At 43.7% G+C, this 25,484-nt stretch overlaps 1 protein-coding gene across 1 annotated transcript; it reads right to left on the reverse strand.

The window, feature by feature from the left end:
* Positions 1 to 98: 98 nt before the first annotated feature.
* GORASP1 (golgi reassembly stacking protein 1) lies at positions 99 to 25,484 on the reverse strand. Its single transcript, XM_073334675.1, has 9 exons — positions 25,323 to 25,484; positions 17,464 to 17,544; positions 12,621 to 12,824; positions 9,686 to 9,772; positions 9,197 to 9,327; positions 7,430 to 7,577; positions 6,579 to 6,729; positions 5,973 to 6,128; positions 99 to 4,890 (listed from the first exon to the last, which is right to left on the reverse strand). Exons 1-9 carry the CDS (start codon positions 25,383 to 25,385, stop codon positions 4,634 to 4,636), a joined length of 1,278 nt encoding a protein of 425 aa, XP_073190776.1. The 5' UTR covers positions 25,386 to 25,484; the 3' UTR covers positions 99 to 4,633.

Here is a 25,484-nt window from a genome sequence, read left to right on the forward strand (position 1 = left end):
ACAGCTCACACAAAAGCTTATGCTCAAATAAATTGGTTAGTCTCTAAGGTGCCACAAGTACTCCTTTTCTTTTTAAGAACAATGAAAAAGCAATCAGGTTCTTAAAAGAAGAATTTTAATTGAAATAAAAGAATCACCTCTGTAAAATCAGGATGGTAAATACCTTACAGGGTAATCAGATTCAAAACATAGAGAATCCCTCTAGGCAAAACCTTAAGTTACAAAAAGACACAAAAACAGGAATATACATTCCATTCAGCACAGCTATTTTACCAGCCATTTAAACAAAACAGAAATCTAATGCATATCTAGCTAGATTACTTACTAAGTTCTAAGACTCCATTCCTTTTCTGTTCCCGGCAAGAGCATCACACAGACAGAGAGAACGTTTGTTTCTTGTCCCCCCCCAGCTTTGAAAGTATCTTGTCTCCTCATTGGTCATTTTGGTCAGGTGCCAGCAAGGTTATCCTAGCTTCTTAACCCTTTACAAGTGAAAGGGTTTTTCCTCTAGCCAGGAGGGATTTAAAGGTGTTTACCCTTCCCTTTATATTTATGACAAAGGTGCTAAACTTAGGGAGGAAAAACCAAATGCACAAATACAGAATGGGGGATAACTGGCTTGGCAGCAGCACTGCTGAGAAGGATCTGGGAGTTGTGGTGGATCACAGCCTCAACATGAGTCAATTATCCGATGCTATTGCAAAAAAAGCAAATGTAATTTTGAGTTGCATTAACAGAGGTAGAGCATGCAAGTCAGAGGAGGTGATAGTACTGTTCTACTTGGCGCTGGTTAGACTTCAGCCGAAGTACTGTGTTCAATTTTGGTCACCACTGTATAGGAAGGATGTAGAGAAACTGGAAAGAATCCAGAGATGAACAACAAGATGATCAAAGGGATGGAATGTGAACCATATGAGAAAAGGCTGAAGGAACTGGATATGTTTAGTTTGAAAAAGAGGAGGTTAAGGGGGCATGATATCGGTCTTCAAATACTTGAAAGGCTGCCATAAGAAAGATGGAGAAAAAATGTTCTCTTTTGCCACAGAGGACAGGACAAGATACAATAGCAGATTTAGGAAGTTTTTTCTGAGATTTAATCTAACTGTAAGAACAGTAGGACAATGGAACAGACTGCCTAGGGAGGTTATGGAAGCTCCTTCACTGGAGGTTTTCAAAAAGAGGCTGGATAGCCAGCTGTCTTGGATGGCTTAGACATAACAAATCCTGCATCTTGGCAGAGGGTTAGGCTAGACAACCCTTGTGGTCCCTTCTAACCCTATGATTCTATGTCAAGTCCTGTCCAGGTGTTTTTCAGCATGGTAATCCTGCCAGGCAGGGCAGTGGGATGAGTAAATGTTTGGCAAGGAACTCTTCTACTGTTACAGAAAAGAGCACTAGAGACGCCCCCAGCTAGCACATCCTACTAGCTCCAGCATTTGTATTAGCCAGGCGGACACATCTTCTATCTGACAGACCACGTGCTCTTGGGACTTGATAGAGCAACAATATAGTATTTTTCAAACTTGATACTTAGACTGCTAAGCCATGCTTCCATCTTTGTGTACCTTAAGGAAGTTTCCAAGTATTAAGGTCAGAGGAACTTAGGTTCTTGTTTCTCAAATTAAATTCTTCTATGCTGGAAGAGTTAAAATTTTGAAGTCATATTCACAAATATCAATTTAATTTATCTTGCACGAATGTTAGCAGTCTAAATGGTGTTCAGCTGTTCTCAAGAACATAATTCACAGCTTACCTGTTATAAGGAAATCACAAAAACAAGACTTCACATCAGATCTTTCAGCATAAGTGCTTTACAAACAGTGAATGTAGCTTCAACCCACAAATTCTTACAGATGAAGTGCCTGAGGCAGGGGCTAAGATAATCAGTCATTCAGAATGCTAGGGGCTACAGTCCTCTACAGTCAAAGAAAAGTTTGGAGTAGGTCAGAAATTTTCAAAATTCACATTTTAGATAATTTTTCATCAAAAATGAGAAGAATGACAAGATCTTTGTAATTATCAAGTTGCAGTGGGGGAGGTTTAGATTGGATATTAGGAAAAACTTTTTCACTAAGAGGGTGGTGAAACACTGGAATGCGTTGCCCAGGGAGGTGGTGGAATCTCCTTCCTTAGAAGTTTTTAAGGTCAGGCTTGACAAAGCCCTGGCTGGGATGATTTAATTGGGGATTGGTCCTGCTTTGAGCAGGGGGTTGGACTAGATGACCTCCTGAGGTCCCTTCCAACCCTGATATTCTATGATTCTATGATCACAAAAAGTTTAAATTCTGTTTTTCAACCAATCCTAGGTTAGCTAATGTTAAATGCTGTGAACACCCAAAACACCATATAAGTAGCTAAGCTATTTATTACTGTTACATTTGAAATTTAAGATTGGGGTTGATATTTCCTGTTCTGTTTTGGAATTCTTAAAAAGGGGCCTCTTTCTATATCTGGGTGCTAAACAGTAGCTCCAGGTTTGTGAAGGACCTTAAATCCCCACCACTCCTTTAGCTGAACTGCCATTAGCTTAAAAAAACAAAACAAAAAAAAACTACAACCTGTTAATGAGAATATGATGCTTGCCTAACTAGATCCTCCTTTACATAAGGGTGGCTAGTTCTTTCACCATGCTCTGAAAACAGAAGGACTGAACAAGAAAAATAAATTGACCAGTAGCTTAAGTTGTATGATCTCTTCTTTATGAACATTGAATATTCACTCATGTGAGCTTTCACTTTGCACATACAGTATTCTGCTAATATAATGTAGTGAGAAACAAATTACTATCATCTCAAACTGTAACTGCAATCATTTTAATTGCAAATCCCCTGTACTTAATGCTTGATATATTCTTCTCTATAAAGGGTAAAAATATGTTGGCCATCCTGTTTATACAGATACCATATGTCCTGTCAAACAAGAGTTTAATAAGAAATTGCACAGTGATCTAAGGGACCTTGCAGAAGACCTTCAGCTGATGCAAGCTGTCATAGCTCCATTGTGGCTATGACAACCCACACCAGCTCAGAATCTGCCTCCTTGTGTTGTGGCTTCATCTACAACACTCTTCTAAATCCTGATTACTACATGTGAGGACTACAGACAAAGCCATCTGACTAAGACAGCCTGGCTCAAAGACATTATCCTAAATATACTGAAGCCTATGAAATATACAATATCTTATGTAGGATGGTGGAAAAATGCCAGTTAACATTTTCCATTGCTACAAACCGTTTTCCAACTAGGATGCATTTTAGACCTCACTGGACCTCATTCTCTTCATATATATTGGATTTACATCAGCATAAATGACCACAGTGAAGTTATTCCTGATCAACACCTGTATGAGAAGAAGACTGGAACCACTGCATTGTACTTAAAAACGTCAAAGGAGTTGCCACCTAAGTAATGAGAAGGATCCCATGCTGGTAGCTTGACAATTGGCTGAACAGTAATAGCAAATATTCATAAAGTAAAATAAGTGTTTAAAAATATAGGAAGTGTTTGAAAACAAAACAAATCTATAAAAGCAGTACAGATCATTACACTACATATTCTATTCCACTGTTTTAAACCTATAGATTTATATCTAAAATCGTTAAGAAATGGGAAAATACACAATAGATTAATAAAAACCAGTACCAAGGCTATTCACTGTCAGCCCATTACCTCTAACAGAATATTCATTTAAAATTTTAGTCATCCCAGAATCAAACCACATGCTTCATCTTAAAACCATAGTCTGATTAAACAGAAATCAACTTAGTTAATTTTTAACTCCACAAAAACATTTCCCTTACAACTTCATTTAAAAAAGTTCTTTGTAAAAGACCACGATCCAGACCAATGAACAATCTATTGAATGCCAATCACAGCCACTTGCAGTTCTGTATCACCCAGTATATGTTGCACTATCTAATGTGCACTATTTCCTGCAAAAATAACTTTATGGCAACCAGTAAATTTACTCCCATTGACTCCCTAAATGAAAGGCAGTGGAACACTTAGTCAGTTCCAATATATAAAGTTTGCATTACTTTCATGTTAATTAAGAAGTCTGTATAAAACAGTTTATTTTGGAACTACATGATCTACAAATACGTTTGTACGTGTTCAGGAAAATTGGGTCAAGATGTAAAAATTGTTTTCCGGGAAGTCAAAATTATGACTAGCATTTTTCTTAAACACTGTAAAAGATACCAGGGAAATAGTCATTAAAATGTAGCTTAATCTTTACATAAGGCAATTATGCCTTTGGATCAACAAATTAAAAACAAATTGTAATAATGCTTGTTAATAGAAGAAAAATTAGTGAGTTTTTCCAATCTCCAGCAGATCTTTCAAAAAAATATCAATTTTTAAAAATTGAATAGACAAATAGATGCATGATCAATAGACTAATCTGAGTTTGCATAACATTTAAATAAGTTCCATCTATCAAACAATGCTGAGAAGAGATAACAAGAGAACAAGTGCTGCGTACGGGACCTGTATACTCTTACAGCATTGCCTATGCTAACAAAATAGAATAATTGTAATTATCTCTAGAGATCAAAAAGTCAACATTTGAGATGTAGCATGACAGCATATGGCAGACTGCAGATTGACGACATAAGGAAGTGTCCTTTTAGTGCTAGTCTTGTATAGCTTCTTTCAGTTCATGTGTCTTTTCATCGCTGTCAAGTTTCAATGGGTTAGTGGGTGGTGAGCTCTCAAGTAGTTCAGTTTCTTGAGAATCAGAATCTGTTCTTAGTGTTGACTTTGAAGAAATATCATTAGGAAGAGCAAAGGATGGTAAAGGGGACAGTGAAGGAATTAAATGGTCTGACTGTGTAACTGAGCCCTCAGCGTACGTGGTTAGATCTGCAGAGACTGAAGCCGTGGCATGCTCTGAGAAAATAAAAGAGTAAGTTAAACAAACAAACCAAAACTTGTCAGACACCTAGCAGAGACTAATTGTGTGGCTGTATTTCTATAGCATAAGCTTGGGTGCGATGCAGCTGACGGACTACTCTAATACAGAGCAATACAGTGGGTTCCTGATCTATGACTAGAACTCCTCGGCACCAAGGTAATATACAAGGATTGCTTAATGATTCTTCTAAAGCTTTATCATCATCCTTTACAAATCAACAGCTTTTTGTGTTCAGATGTTTAGCACCCACAACTCCCATGAAAGACAAGTGAGCTGAGAATGCTCGTATTTCTGAAATTCAGACACTCAGAAAGTACATCTCAATATTTTAGGATTAGAAGACGAGCTAAATTAAATATTTTAGTTTACTTTTTTGACATTTCAGCCTCACTACAAAGGGCCCAATTTTGTTTTTGTAAGCTAAAATATTGTCTTTATTCTTGGAATGTTCCCCCCCACCTTAAAAAAGGGAACAGTGTCTTCCTACAAAGAAATTTTCCTTTAAAATAAAAAGTGAAATACTCCTGAATATTTTGAGTTACATTTTCTATTATAAATAGACAGCAGCCTTGCTAAAACATCAGTTTTCCAGCTCTGTGAAAACTGGGCTGCATAGTATGAAAATCTCCTTGCAGCAAAATTTACAAGATCTGTATGTTCATTCTTGCATCTGGAGGACCTAAGCGCTTGAATGGGGATCCTCACATTTACCACATTCTGCACATAAATATCTCAAAGAGCAAACCATATTCCGGATATTAAAAAACAAAAATAAAAAACCTTATGACATTGGCCTTATCAAATTTGGAATCCATTAGCTTTAGCTAACCCATTCATTCTTGGCTACCATTTTCCTTGCCTTTTAAATCCTAATTCTACCTCCGTCTCATTTTAGCTGTGCTTTCTGTATGATTTTTCAACTAGCAGGAGGTTTTCCTATGAATAATATACAACACATCCCCAAAAGCATGACTCTGTAGTTCAGTCATGAACCCCACAATCAACTGAGTTGTCACCAATACCAAGCCAACAGGCTAACAACGTTAAACAAACTCACCAAAGTAAGTAGTAGTTCCATCATTAGGTATTAAACTTTCAGTCCCCGCTAAAGATTCTGCAGCTGACATGTTGAAGGGGGCAGAGGAAGGTAAGTTAGGCATTTTCGTTAAGTCAACAATTTCAGGAAATGAAACACCAGACTCATCTAGAAAACCTGAAGGAGGAATCAACAGTGTTGCTTTAAACACAGTATGAAACTCTAGACCATCAAGAAAAATGATACCCAAATTCCTGGAATCAGTGGATTTCTTCCCTCCATACCTCTCTCCCCCACCTCTCCCCCCCGCCCCAGTAATTGCAAGCAATAGAGCTATTAGAGCACCAAGAAAGAATTCACAGAAGATACCATTCTGATATAGGGCTTGCTCCAAAGTCCACTGAAGTTAATGCAGAAACTCCCATTGATTTCAGTGGATTTTGGATCAGGCCCATAATCAACACCTGAGTGTTAAAGTTCTGCCAGATTTCGAGTAAGAACATCAAAAGCCACACTTATTCTATATTTAAATAAAAAATGGTGGACTGGTGGCTAGGGGAAGTGAGAATTAAACTGCAATCACAAATTTAACTGTATGTTCTGAAGATGAATAACTGAAGTGCTTACCTGGATCCATAACTCTCTGGACAGGAGGGGGAGGAGGAGGGAGAAGTGCGTTTTCCATTGAATACATATTCATTTCTTGACCTGTGGATTCATCCAAGTTCATAACTTCTTCAGAGCTGTCCCTTTGGGAATTAGGTGCCAACAATGGAGCCTAAAATAACAGATAAGTATCCCGTTCATACCATCTCTGGTCAATCTGACAAAGGCTTGTCACTGTGAATGCTCTGCCCCGCTGTTCCCAAAAATACAAATTCAGGGGGTGCCAGCTTGAGCATCCCAGCAGCTCTAACTGCTGAGTGATAAAAGAGGAGAGAGATGGGTTCCAACATGCCCCAAAACCATAAAGGGCATTAAATAATCATGATCAGCACCTTGGAGTGCGTTTAGAAACCAACTGGAAGCCAGTGTATTCTCTGGAGAACAGGTATAATATGTAGCACACAAGAAGCATTGCTAAGTGGGCTGAAATTTCTGACAGAATGGTCTTCAGGGGTAGACCCATGTGAAGCACATTAGCCTCAGTTAGATGGATAACTGGTTATGTTTATACCCATAAAGAAAGCTCGCAACCTCTTCACCAACTGCAGATGAAACATGAAGTATTCATAGTACGGTGAATCCAAGAGGATCTCAGCTTGCAATCTTGAGTGATAAAAGGCACAGCTCGATGAAATCTCCTCTGTTGTCATATCCCCCATTCTAGCAGTATCACCTCTCATTTGGCTTGGCCTTCACCAAGCCCACTTTTACTCAAGCCCTTAGCTCATGGAACCTCACCTGTTAGACATTCATAAAAACCCCAAAATAACCTCAAAAGGTACCCTGCAGATATGAACAAATTTCTTACATACCTCTATGTAGCCATTTGTAGATGGCACAGGGGATCTGTCTTCCGACGGCAAAGGTGAAGGTGGTTTGATTTCCTCTTGCTGCTTCTTTGGCATAACAGGCTGTGTTGGAATTCTATGCAAATAGCCATATCCAATACCACATCCTAAACTGCACAACAAAAGCAAAGTACAAGAAACCTGACAGACTATAGTGTACTTTTCTGCAGCTAACTCTGTAAGTGTTTTAAGTTAGGAATCTCTAAGCAGAAGCCTGGTAGAAATTTAGTTTTCTTGACCTATGGGAAGAAATATGGCATTGCAGGAATTGTAGTCATGATTAAGGCCAGATCCACACTACAAACTTACATTGGCGCAGCTGCACTGTTGTAGCACATCTGGTGAAGATGTACGGGGAGATGTCTGCAAACCAGTAAAGTGCCTGAAACCACTATGGCTTATTTCTAAAAGCAGCCAAGTCAGCAGGCTGTAGATTGGCCAAGTCAGCAGGCTTAGCTTAACCAAGGCAGGAGGGGAGGGGGTCTTTGGGTGCCACAGAAAGGGCAGCTTGACCCCTCGTCCTTCCTGATAAGAACTGTGTTGAAATTGCTGATACATGCTATTTAGAAGAGCAGGATGTGCCCCAGGAACATATATTGGGGCCTCAAGGCTGCAAACTCTGGAAAAACCCACACCTGGTTAATCGATAATCAGAAGGAACCTCTTGCTTGACCATTGAAACTGCTTACTTAACAAGTTTTCTTTAAGGGACGTGTCATTCTATTACTAATGTATAAATAAGGGGAAAAGTTTGAGGTAGTTGGATTCTTTTTGGACTCTCCTTCTGGATACATCTTGCAGTCCCCATCAGCAGATGGAAGATTTGGCAGACGGAAGTCTACCGCTGTGTCACTTGAGAGCCACGCTCAGCTTTGGTAATTATCAAGGGTTGGGGTGTTTTGTGTAAGTGCTTGAAACTAAGTAAAGTTTAGCTTTAAGTGAAGGCACTCTTGTGTTGTCCTGTTTGTGCCAGCCATCTATCAGTCGGACAGCCATGTCTCCCCTGATTTATTTTCTGACACCACCTCGCACAGAGTAAATGTTACCAAGAGCTTTGGGTTGAAAGAACCCCGGGTAACAAAGACACTCTGAGCAGATGGGAGAGAGGTCTCCTGTCGGATTAATAACTCCACCTCTGCAAGAGGCAGTAGCTATGTCAGCGGGAGATGCTCTCCCGCCAACATAGCACTGTCTACTCAGGGGGTTACGGTTGGTATAACTGTGTCCCTCAGGATGTGGATTTTTCACACCAACCGGGGCGATATAGTTATACCCAAATTACTATGTAGTGTAGACCAAACCTAACTGTAGCAATACTGAGGCCATGAAGTATTTCGCAGTTCAGCTTTAGCCTTGTGTGACTCAAAAACTTCAAGAGCTTCATTTACACCATCCTTACAAAATGCAGGAAAAACCCCAAATTAATTCCAAATGAGAGACACTATTGCAGGGCATAAAGGGTCCACTCCTGCTACTACTGAAGTCAATGGGAATTTTATCATTGGCTTCTATGGGAGCAGGATTAGACCTACATTATGCCAAATTCACACTCCACAGCTGCTCTCCATTATTTAAAACCTCAGAGCAGAGAAATTTTATGTGAGAATGTTGAGGAAAATAAGACTCAACTGAAAAGTGGAAAGCTATAATAACTGGTGATGTTATTTTACAGAAGAATTTATTTACAAAACATACCCTATAATCAGGCAAAGACTAATCACAAATCAATACCTTCCTTCTCCACCCCAGGCTCCATTGGGAGTGACGAATACCTCTCGGCAGGAATCGGTTTCCGTGTTATACACCATCAGCTTCAATGGCTTCCCCTCATGGGATTCAATCAGTGAGAAGAAATCCTCTGACTGATCAAACAAAGATAGTGTGTTAGCCCTTAAAATATGTTATTTTATCCCAGCTCCCCACTTTACAGATATAAGCAGCTTTCAACGAAGAGAACGATCACATTCACTACTCCAAAGGATTAAAGACGACTACTAAATTGCTGGTGACATTTGATCTTGAAAGGCAGCTAATTTCATTGTCTGGTATAAAGAGGTAATGACTAAGTTGGTCATAAAGAGGTGGCTATCATTGCCTCCTCCCGGAGCTACGTAAATTTGGGGGATGTATACCCAATTAAAGCAGTTACAATTCATACTTCACAGCATACACAAAAAACTGCAATAGTTAAATAAAAAAAAAAGGAAAACTATGTTCTACCTCCTGAAGTATCTGATCTGATCCAACAATGTAGTCCGTGTGGGGCTGCAGACCAGCTAGAGCTGCAGGGGAAGCGGGTTCTACGTCCTGTAAAGGAATGATTCAGGTCACCTGCATTCACAGCTGAATAAACTGTCCAACAATTAGAGAGTGAAAAATTTAACTCAAGAAAAATGCAAGGTAAAATGATTTGTGTTTAGATTAGAAAAATATCTGAGAACGCTGCATTTGAGTAGTTCTTTGTACTCCTGAGTACTCAAGATTCATAAATAAAGACCAAACTTAAATTTCACCAGTTCACAACCCAATCCTTGTTTTAATCCAAGTGCAATCTCTTGCTAACCCTCAACAGACATCTCACCAAGAGAAGTCAAAGATTATGAGATGAAACTAGCTTTTGCTGGGGACCCTTCCCAGTCTCTTTTGGCCTACTCCCTAAACCAATATTAACATTTACTTTAAAAATAAAGCTTTTCTGTGCTCTTCCATCTCCATATTATTTTAATGAAGATCAGTCAAGCTAAAGAGACCAATCCAACTGGAATGCATTTACTTTGCCAGGAATTCTTTACCTGCCAATAAAGTTCAGCATCCAGAAAGAGGATCTTGGGCTAAGACATTAATAACTGCCTACATTCGTGATCCCGAGCTCAAAAGAAGTCCCTTTACTGAAAAATTATATTTGCATAGGCAAATCCTTAGGACAGTTCCTGTTCTTCTCTTAGCTGACTTCAATGGTGTTACTGCTTTGGCATGCAAAAATGAACAGTAAATTAAATGCTCCATGTATCGGGAGTACTAAGACACTAATTGGCAACTCCATCATCTCGAGGCTTCACTCTCCTAACGATAGTCGTATGGTCGTGAGCATATTTTACTGCATCTTTCAGGTTGACAATGACACTCACATTCCCATCCAGAGAATGCTCATGAAGAAGCTCCTAACATTTATCAGAACAAGCATTCACTAGGCCCCTAGAAATCAAAGTGGCACGTTTTATCTGAAAGTAAATGAGAAATGATATCACTGCTTTAAAGCAATTCCAGGGATTTGCCATCAGGAAATTAACTCCATTGATGTGAGGAGGGAAACGGACTATGTCAGTGTCTTGCAGAAAGCTTTAAGGCAAAGGTTCTTTAAACTGTGGTACATGAACTTGTAGGAACTGATAGACTGCCCTCTTACAGTGTCTCTCCTTTAAGAGGCTCTGGGACCTAGAGCTGACCAATCTGTGTTCTATAGCATGGCCCCTTTAAGGAAACAGGAATTCAATGGAGCAGTAGGCTAGCTGGTGTTAATCAGGTAGCTACCTCCTTAAAAGGATAAAATCCAGCTGATAGGTGACTCCCAGGAAACAAAGACAGACTGGAAAGGGAATTACAGGGGAGTATCAAGTCAGGAGAGAGGTTCCCTGCGGTGTAAACTAGAACAGAGACTGGTGGGCTGGGGAAGCCTGCCTGAATTACAGCCCAGCCCCAGGAAGGAGGGCTGAGGAGCCCTGGAACCAAGGAGAAGAAGTGTGTGAGTCCAAGGATCAAGGGAGGCTCCATGGAATCAGAACATAAGAATTGCTATACTGGGTCAGACCAATGGTCCATCTAGCCTAGTATCCTGCCTTCTGACAGTAGCCAGTACAAGAGTTTCAGGGAGAGTGTACACACAGGGCAGTTAAGAGTGATCCACCCCTGTCTTCTAGCAAACAGATTTAGGGTCACCTGGAAGCATGGGGTTGCATCCCTGACCATCCTAATAGCCATTAATGGACCTGTACTAGGTAATTTTATGGAGGACTTTTTTGAACCCAGTTACACTTTTGTCCATCACAACATCTCATGGCAATGAGTTCCACAAGTTAATTGTGCATTGTGTGAAAGAGAATGGAGCAAGAACTTGGATTCTGGTGGTCTGGGCTGGCGAAACCTGCTTAAATCATGGCACAGACCCATGAAAGGGCTGAGGAATCCCTTAATCAAGAGGAAAGAGTTGTGAGTCCAGGGGCCGAGGCAGGAAGAGTCCTGTGAGAAAGACTCTCCAGAGGCAAGGGGGTTGCAGTGGGAGTAGTCCCCTGGCTCAGAGGAAACGGGAAGGGCACTGGCAACAAGGGTGAGTTGGTCCTGCTTTGAGCAGGAGGTTGGACTAGATGACCTCCTGAGGTCTCTTCCAATCCTAATCTTCTATGAGATTACGAATTGGAGCTGCCTGGTGCACAAGTTAATCCCCACCCCCATGCAGGAAACGGTTTTTATGTCTCATGAAACTTCTGCATCAGGACAAAATGGAGACATAAATTTTTCCACCTGGGGAAAAGGGGCGTGTGAGCGCGCACGTTCGTGCGTTCGTTCCGAAGCAGGCACAGCAAGGACTTGAATCCATGTCTCTTAAAGCTGGCATGTTCCAGTTTCAAATCAGCATTTTCTGATGAAAACCAGTTTAGTTGAAAAATTCCCACCCTGCTTTAAATATCACGTCCTCTAACCTTCCCACCAAGATTTTCCCAACCAGATTCCCTTCTCTTCTAACTCCCCCAGGCAAAACTCCACCAGCCAAATTCAAAAAACTTATTTTATTCTGAGTCCATAAATACTTAAGTCTATTAAGGCCTCAAATAAATATGCACAAAAAGGAGAAATATGCATGAGGTACTTCAAACATTAATAGCATCTGGGAACTGCTGCATTAAGGTACCAAGTTTATATGCTGAATTGTTTTCATAAAGTAAGTTTTTCAAATGAGTGCACATATCCATGCCACTTCAAGCACGTGTGTGCCCAGTGTACCCGTGCTGGCCTACACTGGTGCTCTGGGCGTGCACACACCTGACGTGGAAGGGACATGCACAACACATCTTGAAGGACAAGTGACAGAACAGGTTAGTAACCATTTTTACTAAGCTAAAGCACACAGCCTGAGTACACAGATGTTTCTCTTGCTCACCAGAACATGCCACACGTGTTCATTGGCTCCTTGGAAAGTGCAGAACCTCACACTGGCTCCGAGAAGCCCTTGTCCTCCCCACATGTTGCTAGGGATCACCTCCACCTCGCGCACTTTCATCGCTTTGATGTTGTACACCTCCAGCTTCACTGCCTTCTCGGCATTTGCCTTCAGCAGATCTTTCAACATGGTGTTTTCTTTATTCTGTGAAACACAGGAAAGGAAAGATTTGTTTCTGACAGTGTGTAGCTGGATCTGGAATGCAAAAACATCAATGAAGAGGCAGATTTTCAATATCTAGAACCAACAAAGGTGGGGACCTAACTTCTACCCTCCATAACAACTCCATCAGCACTACTTTGTTTGGATGCATGAACTAGTGTAACCGATTCTAATCCTGGGTAAGGTTATTCACTACTCACATCCATCAGTATCACTCCCGCCACCCCCTTCTTTTATAATGCTGTTATAACAATTTTGGTCAATTATACTAGTTCTGAACTATGTCTACATTACAATAAATAGCAATACTTTATATGGTGACCTTGATCTTTTTCTTTACCTCACTAATGCAACCATTTTGCAAGTCTTAAAGTAGAATTCTTAAAACAAATTAGTAGTGACTAGTTATAACTTAGCTAAATGTTTACTATAGAACAACAGATGGGCTTTTTAAGAACAGTTTTTAGAAATATCTACCACAATTTCACTATTTCCACATGGTTAATGCAGTACTTGCCCCTCACTGGAAACAGCCATTGTACTGACAGTTTCCAATAGAAGATCCAGTCTGATATAGGTAAGACAGACTTAAAAAACCCCTCAGCTTCTATCTGAATACAAGAAAGCAAAGGATCTTCAAAATTGTGAGGGATTTATTTAAACTTATTTGTTGATTTTAATGGTAAAACTGATTTTAAAAATAGAATTGTCCCCACCACAGCTTTGAAAGTCTCCTCTTTCCTCAGGCATTCAAACAGGAACTGCACTCCCTGCATGAGACTGGCCACATGGCAGCTTCCCACTTGTTAATGATTCATTTTCATGTTCATATGTAACCAAGTGTTTACATTTGTTCAAACAAGTGTCGAGTTCTAACAACCTAAAAACCGGGACTTTCATCTCGTGCCAGAAAAACGCTAGAGGAAATGCCAGAGGATACTCTATCAGTCCTTCAGGGAGTCAAGAGGCATAGAAGTTGGACGACACAGGATCATAGAATCATAGAATCATAGAATATCAGGGTTGGAAGGGACCCCAGAAGGTCATCTAGTCCAACCCCCTGCTCAAAGCAGGACCAATTCCCAGTTAAATCATCCCAGCCAGGGCTTTGTCAAGCCTGACCTTAAAAACCTCTAAGGAAGGAGATTCTACCACCTCCCTAGGTAACGCATTCCAGTGTTTCACCACCCTCTTAGTGAAAAAGTTTTTCCTAATATCCAATCTAAACCTCCCCCACTGCAACTTGAGACCATTACTCCTCGTTCTGTCATCTGCTACCATTGAGAACAGTCTAGAGCCATCCTCTTTGGAACCCCCTTTCAGGTAGTTGAAAGCAGCTATCAAATCCCCCCTCATTCTTCTCTTCTGCAGGCTAAACAATCCCAGCTCCCTCAGCCTCTCCTCATAACTCATGTGTTCCAGTCCCCTAATCATTTTTGTTGCCCTTCGCTGGACTCTCTCCAATTTATCCACATCCTTCTTGAAGTGTGGGGCCCAAAACTGGACACAGTACTCCAGATGAGGCCTCACCAATGTCGAATAGAGGGGAACGATCACGTCCCTCGATCTGCTCGCTATGCCCCTACTTATACATCCCAAAATGCCATTGGCCTTCTTGGCAACAAGGGCACACTGCTGACTCATATCCAGCTTCTCGTCCACTGTCACCCCTAGGTCCTTTCCCGCAGAACTGCTGCCTAGCCATTCGGTCCCTAGTCTGTAGCTGTGCATTGGGTTCTTCCGTCCTAAGTGCAGGACCCTGCACTTATCCTTATTGAACCTCATCAGATTCCTTTTGGCCCAATCTTCCAATTGGTCTAGGTCCTTCTGTATCCTATCCCTCCCCTCCAGCGTATCTACCACTCCTCCCAGTTTAGTATCATCTGCAAATTTGCTGAGAGTGCAATCCACACCATCCTCCAGATCATTTATGAAGATATTGAATAAAACCGGCCCCAGGACCGACCCTTGGGGCACTCCACTTGATACCGGCTGCCAACTAGACATGGAGCCATTGATCACTACCCGTTGAGCCCGACAATCTAGCCAGCTTTCTACCCACCTTATAGTGCATTCATCCAGCCCATACTTCCTTAACTTGGTGACAAGAATACTATGGGAGACCGTGTCAAAAGCTTTGCTAAAGTCAAGAAACAATACATCCACTGCTTTCCCTTCATCCACAGAACCAGTAATCTCATCATAGAAGGCGATTAGATTAGTCAGGCATGACCTTCCCTTGGTGAATCCATGCTGGCTGTTCCTGATCACTTTCCTCTCATGCAAGTGCTTCAGGATTGATTCTTTGAGGACCTGCTCCATGATTTTTCCAGGAACTGAGGTGAGGCTGACTGGCCTGTAGTTCCCAGGATCTTCCTTCTTCCCTTTTTTAAAGATTGGCACTACATTAGCCTTTTTCCAGTCATCCGGGACTTCCCCGGTTCGCCACGAGTTTTCAAAGATAATGGCCAGTGGCTCTGCAATCACAGCCGCCAATTCCTTCAGCACTCTCGGATGCAACTCGTCCGGCCCCATGGACTTGTGCATGTCCAGCTTTTCTAAATAGTCCCTAACCGCCTCTATCTCCACAGAGGGCTGGCCATCTCTTCCGCATTTTGTGATGCCCAGCGCAGCAGTCTGAGAGCTGACCTTGTTAGTGAAAACAGAGGCAAAAAAAGCATTGAGTACATTAGCTTTTTCCACATCCTCTGTCACTAGGTTGCCTCCCTCATTCAGTAAGGGGCCCACACATTCCTTGGCTTTCTTCTTGTTGCCAACATACCTGAAGAAACCCTTCTTGTTACTCTTGACATCTCTGGCTAGCTGCAGCTCCAGGTGCGATTTGGCCCTCCTGATAACATTCCTACATGCCCGAGCAATATTTTTATACTCTTCCCTGGTCATATGTCCAACCTTCCACTTCTTGTAAGCTTCTTTTTTATGTTTAAGATCCGCTAGGATTTCACCATTAAGCCAAGTTGGTCGCCTGCCATATTTACTATTCTTTCGACTCATCGGGATGGTTTGTCCCTGTAACCTCAACAGGGATTCCTTGAAATACAGCCAGCTCTCCTGGACTCCTTTCCCCTTCAAGTTAGTCCCCCAGGGGATCCTGGCCATCTGTTCCCTGAGGGAGTCGAAGTCTGCTTTCCTGAAGTCCAGGGTCCGTATCCTGCTGCTTACCTTTGTTCCCTGCGTCAGGATCCTGAACTCAACCAACTCATGGTCACTGCCTCCCAGATTCCCATCCACTTTTGCTTCCCCCACTAATTCTACCCGGTTTGTGAGCAGCAGGTCAAGAAAAGCACCCCCCCTAGTTGGCTCCTCTAGCACTTGCGCCAGGAAATTGTCCCCTACGCTTTCCAAAAACTTCCTGGATTGTCTATGCAATCCAAGGATCCAAGGGGACAGCTAGAATGTCACATGGGGAAGATTTTTAAATGTTATTTTAACTTTTATGTAGGCTCAGGTTTACAATGTAGGGACTTTGTTAAACAGTTTACTACAGAGGCAGTTAGCATTAGTGACTTATGGGACTTATAGTACAATGAACCACAACTCTATCTCAAAAAGACCCCAGGGTGGAAGGACTCAATAGACACCAAATACGCACACCATGGAGCCAGAGTCCTATAAAATAGGGAAGGGAACAAGAGTAGGAGGCTCTCCTGAGAAGTTATTTTTCTTCATTGTTTTAGAAATATCTGACAGCCTGATCCAAGTCCCATTAAAGTCAAAGGAAAGGGTCCCCTGATTTCAACAGGAGTTTGATCAGGCCTTAACTAAGGCCTGGGTTTGCCTCATGTAGTTCTTCTGACAGTCACTAGGAAAAATAGAGGTTTCTATAAAAAACAGCATGACAAAATAATTCAGGCAAAACCACCCAGTTCCTCTCCTGTTCGCAACTCTAGCAAAAATACACAAACATTTTCGTTGGTTTCTCTTCTGCTCGAGTGAGGATTGCTCAGTGGAGGAACAGTGATAACTCCTCCAGCATCAGCACATTCATTTACTTCCCAGTGCAAGAAAGATTTCACACCTATCACTACGGTGCACCTCAAAACCACTCTGTTAGAAAAGGCAACAGAGATCTGTTCTTTCAAAACAGGAGTTTTTAGGTTCTATCCCTATTGCTGACATCAAGTTTCAGGCAGCCATAAAATATGTAGCCTGGAGGGAAGTGGGAAGTCCAAGGTGATCATAGATTTCTTACAATATTTTCACCCTGCGATTCAGGGTGTATGAGATATTCACATCAGTGTTACAGAAGACACTAATGAATTCAGAAGAAATGAGCTGGATGGTCTCAATCTAGCTTCCCATGGACATGTGTCCACACTGTGAAAAGCAAACCTATTTGCATCAGTTGGCACGCTAAGCATGAAGGCCAAGGATGGAATGAGCCTTCAGATCACAAAATAACTTCACCCACAGCTGATCCCTCTGGGTCAGGGTTTTGGCACACTGGCAAGAAAGTGTAGGGAAGCTTGCATGGCTGCCATTCAGCCTAAAGATAGCATCAATCTCCCAGAGCCAAATAGGCCAGCACCTTTCAAGAGCACAAAATTAAAATAAAACAATTAATTTCTTCTTTGAAAATAACTTGTCTTTAGCCACTTACTAGCCTGGTATGTCCTATTGTGATGATAAAGTCAAAGAAAGGTTCCAACCCGGCCTGCTGAGCGGGAGAGTTTTCTTGAACCTGCAAAATTACATATTTTAAATTACAATAAGAAAAATCTACAATAAATATCACCAAGTGACAGTGTTATAAATACTGGATTCACGAATAAATACATTCAGGATTGAACCAAATGTGGGACACCACTTAAGAGACCTTGGAAGCGTTCTCAGAAATTTGAATTCCCTTTCCTCAATTGTTTGAGCCATGACACCCATATGGGCCATCTGTGGAATAGTCCTACTAGACAACAGGTGTCAATTAAACTTCAGCAGGTGAAACTGAAACATTGTATTTTCTGCAACTTTAATGGCATTGCAGCTGACAAAGTGCAGGTATATTCTGGCCAGCATTCTTCTACGGTGCACACTTTAATCCAGGGGTGGGCAAACTTTTTGGCCCGAGGGCCACGTCTGGATACGAAAATTGTATGGCGGGCCATGAATGCTCACGAAATTGGGGGTCGGGGTGTGGGAGGGGGTGCAGGCTTCGACTGGGGGTGCGGGCTCTGGGGTGGGGCTGGGAATGAGGGGTTGGGGGTACAGGAGGGTACTCTGGGCTGGGACCGAGGGGTTTGGAGGGCGGGAGCGGGATCAGGACTGGGGCAGTGGTGTAGGAGGAGGTCAAGGATGTAGGCTCCGGGCGGCACTTATCTCAAGCAGCTCCCAGAAGCAACGGCATGTCCTCCCTCCAGCTCCTATGTGGAGGCGCAGCCAGGCGGCTGTGCGCGCTGCCCCATCTGCAGGTGCTGCCCCATCAGCTCCCATTGGCTGTGGTTGCCAGCTAATGGGAGCTGCAGGGACAGTGTGTGGAGTCCCCCTGGCTGCCCCTACATGTAGGTGTGTGGGGGTGGGGGACACGAGCTTTTGCTTCTGGGAGCCGAGCGGAACCCCGGCATGTGCAGAGTGGGGCAAGCCCCTGACCCCACACCCTGGCTAGAGCGGGGCAAACCCTTGACCCCACTCCCTAGCTGGAGCTCAGGGGCAATATTAGAGTGTCTGAAGGGCCAGATGCGGCCCCTGGGGCCATAGTTTGCCCACCTCTGCTTTAAACCAAGGGAATGAGAAGATAGTACCAGGTGCATTCAGGAAACATTATCCAGTGCTGGAAAGTACCTGGTGTATCTGCTGTTTGCTGTGAAATGGTTAACAAAGTGCTGAATACAGTGGTGTACACACTACTAAATGAATCCAGTTCTTTAGCTTGTGTTGAGCAGGTCAGACAAGAGGATCTACATTCCTTTTGGTCTTAACATCTATGAATGAAATAATCTTGTTGTAGTATTGATATCTCCACTCACTCAGTGCTTAGGACAACTACATGTTAAGAACTGCATAACCGACATCAATATGTTTAAGTACTGTTAGCTGTCTGTGGTGCTTTCCAGTTGGGTAACATGTCATACAAATGACAGAAACCCTGCCCTAAGAAACTTACAAACTAAGGCCCTGATTCTGCAACTGGATCCATGCAGGGACCCACTGAAGGCAAGGGAGCTCTCAACAGGGGTTTGTCTGCATGGAGCAGGTTGCAGGATCAGCACCTAAGAGCCACTCCTCCAGCCTCTACAGATACCAAGAGCAGGCCCTTTAAGGGCTAACAGTACAGTATACAGAAGTGCCGCAAACGGGAACGAGTGGTACATGGTCACTGAACACTTCACAGAATAAGTTGATGTTCAGTAGTTTTTTTGCAATTAATAGCTTGTGCGTATTAAAAAGTAAGAAAGTCATTAGGTCATGTTCATTCAGCTTTAGATTAGAAACATATGGATAAAGATCAGAGGGGTAGCCGTGTTAGTCTGGATCTGTAAAAGCGGCAAAGAGTCCTGTGGCACCTTATAGACTAACAGACGTCTGTTAGCCTATAAGGTGCCACAGGACTCTTTGCCGCTTTTATGGATAAAGAGATTATCATGGATACATAAGTGCTTATAAGTTCTGACCCACAGAAGTTAATGAATTGCTGTAAGCTATATTAATGAAAGCATGAAAGAAGTCACAGCGTGTTGATTTTCAACAGCTGTACATGTGAGAGAACAAAACAAATGTATAATATAAACCAAAAACGGTATAGAATATTTATCAAAATGCAGTTCAGACAAGGATACAAAAGAGCACAAATTGACATTAAACACAGCATCAAAACCTAGAATATATAGGTACATCAGATTGAAAAAATGTTTCTACTTAGATGTATGATTAGTTCAAGGTAAAAATGCAGTGCCATATCAAGGTTGCCATGCCAATATTGCTTATAAGTGAACAGAAAAGTAAACAGACAGATAAGTCACATGCCCTGTTGATTGTGAGGTCACAATTCCCCTGGAACAAAAATAACTGCCACCCTCCTTACTTTACATTACATCGAAGGCCTGTGAAACCATGATAGCTCTATTTCCTCCCTAAAACAAACACTACCAGGCTGCTTAAGGTAAAACTTAGCTCTAGTCCAGAGGTTCTCAAGCTGTGGTCCGTGAGCTCCATTCAAGTGGTCCAAGGATAGTTCCCTCTAAGGTGCACGCCTGGGCGGCCACACGCGAGAGTGAATGAAGGGCCACTCACCTAATTAGTGGAGCCGCGCAGGCATGGCTCCACTAATTAGGTGCCTGGACCCTGGAGAAGGTGCACATGTAAGGTGAGGTGGTGGCCTTGGGGGGAATAGGGAGTAGGTGGGAGGGGGCAGTGTTGAGAGGAGGGGGTGGGGGGAATTTGGGATGAGCATGGCTGCAGTGGCCAGAGAAAGAGGCGAATTTCCCCAGCTCCAGGGCTGCGGCTGCCGGGGAGAGACGGCCCTCCTTCCCAGCCCCAGCTCAGGAGCTGCCGCGGTGTGGGAGAGAGGGCACATCCATCGCATTACAAAGGCAAGACAACTGATATTAAAATATGAGTCGTGTGCTTTTATTTGTAGAACAAAAAATATTATTATTATTAAGGGTTTTTTTTATATAGCGCTTTTATCCAAAGTGCTTTACAATAGTTAGCTAACGGTACAAACAACATTTGGAAAGATCATTAAGTGGTCTGCCGAGACCCTCAGCAATTTTCAAGTGGTCTGTGGAAAAAAAAGTTTGAGAACCACTGCTCTCATCTACACTTAAAAGTTTTTCAGCTTTAATTCTGCTAGCATAGTAGATGCAGTGATACCACTCAGAAGGTACAGCTTATTCCGGTTCTGTATAACAAAATAAGCTGTACTGATATAAAAGCGCCTTATGTAACTGGGATAAAGTGAGTCTACACCAGGGCTTTTACTGGCATAAGTGTCACTAAAAAAAGCAAGCCATTAGAAACATATATTTTGAATTGATGGCACATTTGTTGGCAGATAGACAACTCAGAGCTGCATTCCCTAGTCTCTGTGGATCAGCTCTCTCATGCCTCATGAACACCCACATGAACCAAAAGATCCATCAGTTACAACAGGATATGTTGTGGTCACAGGCAGTTTAACTTACATTTTTACCATTGGGGCTTTTTGGGCTCCCAATCCTGCCTCTGAGGTGCTCAAGAACAAACAGCGAGCTATCTGGTTATGGATCGTCCTCTTTAACGTCTTGACGGTGGATGTATATTCTTGATGTTTCCGGTGGATGCTGCTGTGGTAGAGTGGCTACATCATTTACCTGGCATCTAATTCATTGCTCGTGCTGTCAGTAGCCATATACCAGAAACAGCAGCAACACAATTATGCAGTAAAACTTCGTAAGCGTAGTTCCCAGCCTTACAAATATGCAATAATTAGCCAAGGTATGTCACTTTTAGCCACCATGACAGCAGAGGAACTAGAAGCCTTCACAATAATGGCAGGGTTTGTTTTCTGCTGAAGTGGGCATGAGGGGTTTCAGTTGTAAATACAGTATAAGGAGTCTTTCAATTAAGGCCCATTCAGCTGGTGTCATATGCTAGCTATTTAACAGTACAGTAAACGTTAAGATGTGCACAGAAGTGCGTAAATGGAAATTTACACATTTCAAGATGCACTGTTCAGCCTGTCACAATGACAAAACTCTACAATATCTATGGGTCAAAAAGGTGCCGTTGTAAAATACATGCCTGTCTTTTTGCTAAAGTTCTGTATGTCCAGCTAGTAGCAGTCACATCAGTACACAGACCAGTGGCGGCTGGTGAACTTTGGGGCCAGTGGGGTGATTTATCAGATCAGCAGGGAGGAGCTGGGAGGAAGATCTAGGCATTAGAGGAGCTGGGGGAGGCCCAGAAGAGCAGGGACCACCCTACAGAGCCCATCCTATTCCCATCCCCTCCTCCCTGTGGGGGGGCCCACTATCTGGCTTCAGCTCCACACCAGCAGTTTTGGCCCCCATATTCCCCTTCCTAGTCTGGGCTCCCTCTGCACTGACCCTCCAGTGAGCGCCCTCTGCCAGGCCCAGCGCCAGGGCCTGGGGGAGTTCCCAGTCAGCCCAAGCCTCTCCAATGGAAGGAGAGGGGAGGGTGAAGTCCCATCTGGGTCCTTTCCCATCAGAAAGACCAGGATTGGATGAGACCTCCACCCCGCCCCCATGCCTGCTATAGCCAAGGAGGGGTCTGCCTCACTACCTTTGTTGTACCACTAGACGCACCCGGGCCATGAAGTCTGTGCTGGTGATTGGACTGTGTACATTATTTACTCCTGAGGGAATTCTGCACCAAAAAAATATAAATTCTGCACACAATATTTTAAAATTCTGCAAATTTTATTTGTCAATAAATAAATGTGGAGGCTCCAGCATGGCAGTAGGTAGCACAGGCCACTGGTTGCACTGAGGTGGGAGATCACCCTGCACCCTTGGGACATGGACTCGGTAGTGAAGCTGTACCCAATCCTGACACAGCACAAAGGCCAGGCCTGCCTCAGAAACACCCCAGGGCCCTATCCCTCTGCGCCAGGAATACTACATGTGAGCTAGCAGGCTTAGGCCAGCAGGATCCAAGTGTAGAGCGGCTTAGTGTGGGGGGACCTACGTGTGGGGTGAGAGGGTTCTGTGTGGGGCAATCTGGGTGTGGGAAGCTCAGTGTGGGGTTCCAGGTACACGGACAATGGGACTCTGCGGGGCGGGGGAGTGTCACGGTGAAGGTGACTGGAGCTCAGTAGGAGGGGGTCTGGGGGGATTGGGCTCTACAAGGGGTCTGGGTGCTGGGGAAGTGGGGCTTGGTGGGGTGGGGGTCTGAGTGCAGCTGGTTGTAGCTCATTAGGGTGCCGGGGGACTCAGCAGGAGGTGGTCTGGGTACAAGGGGGCCTGGTGCATGGTGGTAGGGCTCAAAAAGGGGGGGGCCTGGAGGTGTGAGGTGGGGCCTGGCAGGGGTGTGTGTATTTAGGAATGGGGGGTCCAGATCCACAGGATTTGGGCAGATGGGGGAGCAGCTTCCCATAGTGACCCCTCCCTCCTGTGGCTGAGGAGTGATGGGGCAAGAAGGGGGGGGGGGGTGCAGAGTCAGGGAAGGTTTCTGGGGGGTGGTCTGAGGGGTGGCCCCTCCGTGCAGGGAAGTGCACTCCTTCACCAACCCCAGTCCAGCCAGGACTAGCAGCTGAGTCCGGCGCAGGATAGGAACCACTGGCCTAGACATCCCCAGCCCTGCGTGGGGACATTTTAGCATGTGCTACATTCACCATAGCCTGCAGCTTGGGGTGAGGAATTCTGCCTGTGCCACAAGAACGTCCTGCTGTTAAATATGAATTGCAGCATACTTAGTCTTGCGCTGTCACTCTATAGATAAAATGTGTATGAGAGAATGTGTATGTCACTAAATACGCTGGTGATTCACATGTACACATGTACACACACACATCCATGTATAAATAAATTAAAAAAATACAAAGTGTGTACTTGCCTACTTTGTTGGGGGCAGTGCCATAACACTCTCTACACACCAGTCGCCACTGACACAGACTATTCACAGTAAGGAGCCCTCCTCTTTACCTGCTCTTGATGGTAAAACAACATTGAAAGTTCTGCTCTATTTGTTTCTTGGTGTAGGGACTGCTTTCGTCTCCTCTACAGGGGACAGCACTTTGTTAACAATTAATAAATGATAAACACGTTTGAGATTAGGAGGATAAGAATCACGTTATTCCTCATATAAGGAGGGGTTGAATAAATATACGTGTGTTATTCCATCCAGAAATGTGCTTCAGGAGCCAAGGCCTCTCCAGACTCCATAAACACAGCAGAGAACAAAGGCAAAGCAGATTACATACAGATAATTGATGCACTGGCCTAAAATTGTACCCTATTCCTATTGATACTGTACAGCTTCTTTATTGAGACACATGAACAGCTGATTAACTGTAAAGAAGCATGTAGCAATAATATGTGAACTCTTATATTGTGAGGTTGCCATATACCAATAGTTAAAAGACAGGTGCATTGTTATGCAAATTAGCCTGACATCTATGCTCCAAGACACACATTCAAAACAACCCATGTGCCAGCATCATGCCATACAAAAAGAAAAGGAGTACTTGTGGCACCTTAGAGACTAACCAATTTATTTGAGCATAAGCTTTCGTGAGCTACAGCTCACTTCATCGGATGCATACAATAAATTGGTTAGTCTCTAAGGTGCCACAAGTACTCCTTTTCTTTTTGCGAATACAGACTAACACGGCTGTTACTCTGAAACATGCCATACAAAATAATTGTTAAGGACTGCCGGGAGAAACCAATCTCCCCAAATGTATTATCTTATGGTCTGAGCAGAGATTAATTCCTGTCTAGAATGATGCATCTTTGTAATGTTAAAAATCACCAGACAAAAGTCAAAGCTCATATCAAGGTAATTTTTAAGATTACCTGTAACTCAGAAACCATTTGAAAAAAATTCATCAAAATTTACGTAAACATTCTCCTTCGCTTTCAGTGTAAATCCAACAAATTTCAGGCCAAGCCTATTTTCCAATCCATAGTTATAGGGAAGCAAAACCAGCCGTTTATAATTGAAGTTGATTGCAAGGATAATGGGGAGATGTTACTGCCCCTCGGTATGTAGAGCAACAGATGTGTATGGTGCTTCACAAAACAATTAAGATGTCCTAACTTTGCCAGGAGAGTTAAATAGGAAGATCAGGCCAAACCCCTCCTTTAACTCCAATAAATTTAAGGTGTACAAACATCCAGCTGATGCCTTAAAATTGAGTTAAATGATTGTCATGCTGTTCTTCCTCTTCCTCTGTGTCCTGGCACTTCCAGAGGAAGAAGGGAACAGGTGGAGGGTTGGAAGATGAGGAGGAGACACCAGCATGGCAAATATTTAACACGTATGCAAAGTCTGACAACGTTTAATGCTCAGTAGCATTTTGGGGTGGAACCTGCCTGGGGTATTTCCATCGTCCCCCCGCAGGGGCAGGGCTTATTCCCCATGAACCCTTAATGTGGGGCTGAGCCTTCCCGATACAGAACGTATGTCCAAAAGGGCACTGCATGGCAGGGCGGTCGGACCCTGAAGCCTCGGGGGCGGTGAAGCGGGGACATTTCCCAAAGATCCCGACCATCGAAGCCAGGGAGGCTCCTCATCTCCTTCACCCCTGCCCCAGGGGCTGCACAATGGGAGGGACGTGTCACAGCGCTGATCTCCCCCCCCCTCGATGGGGCTGTGCCCCCCGCCCATCACCCCCAGGGCGGAACCGTGCTCCTCTAGTCCCCCAAGGATCTCGCCTTGGGATGGGTCCCGTCCCAGTCCCCCCCTTAGCCCCTCCCCGGGGCCAGATCCCGGGTCCCCCCTGGCCCCTCCCCGGTGCGAGATCCCGGGGGACTAGATCCCGGCCCCCTCCCAGGTCCCCGGGGCAGATCCCCCGAGCCTTACCCCGTGCACATGAAAGCCCTCAGCGCCCCCGGCGGGGATCTCAGAGCTAGAGCCCAGCCCCATCGCCGCACTCCGGGAGCGGCGGTCGCTCAAGGCTCCGGGGCCGCCACCTCCGCTCCGCCAGCACCACAGACCCGATCAAACGAGTGCCGAACCGACCGC

Source organism: Lepidochelys kempii, chromosome 2, assembly GCF_965140265.1.
Source record: "Lepidochelys kempii isolate rLepKem1 chromosome 2, rLepKem1.hap2, whole genome shotgun sequence".
Taxonomy (NCBI): Eukaryota; Metazoa; Chordata; order Testudines; family Cheloniidae; genus Lepidochelys; species Lepidochelys kempii.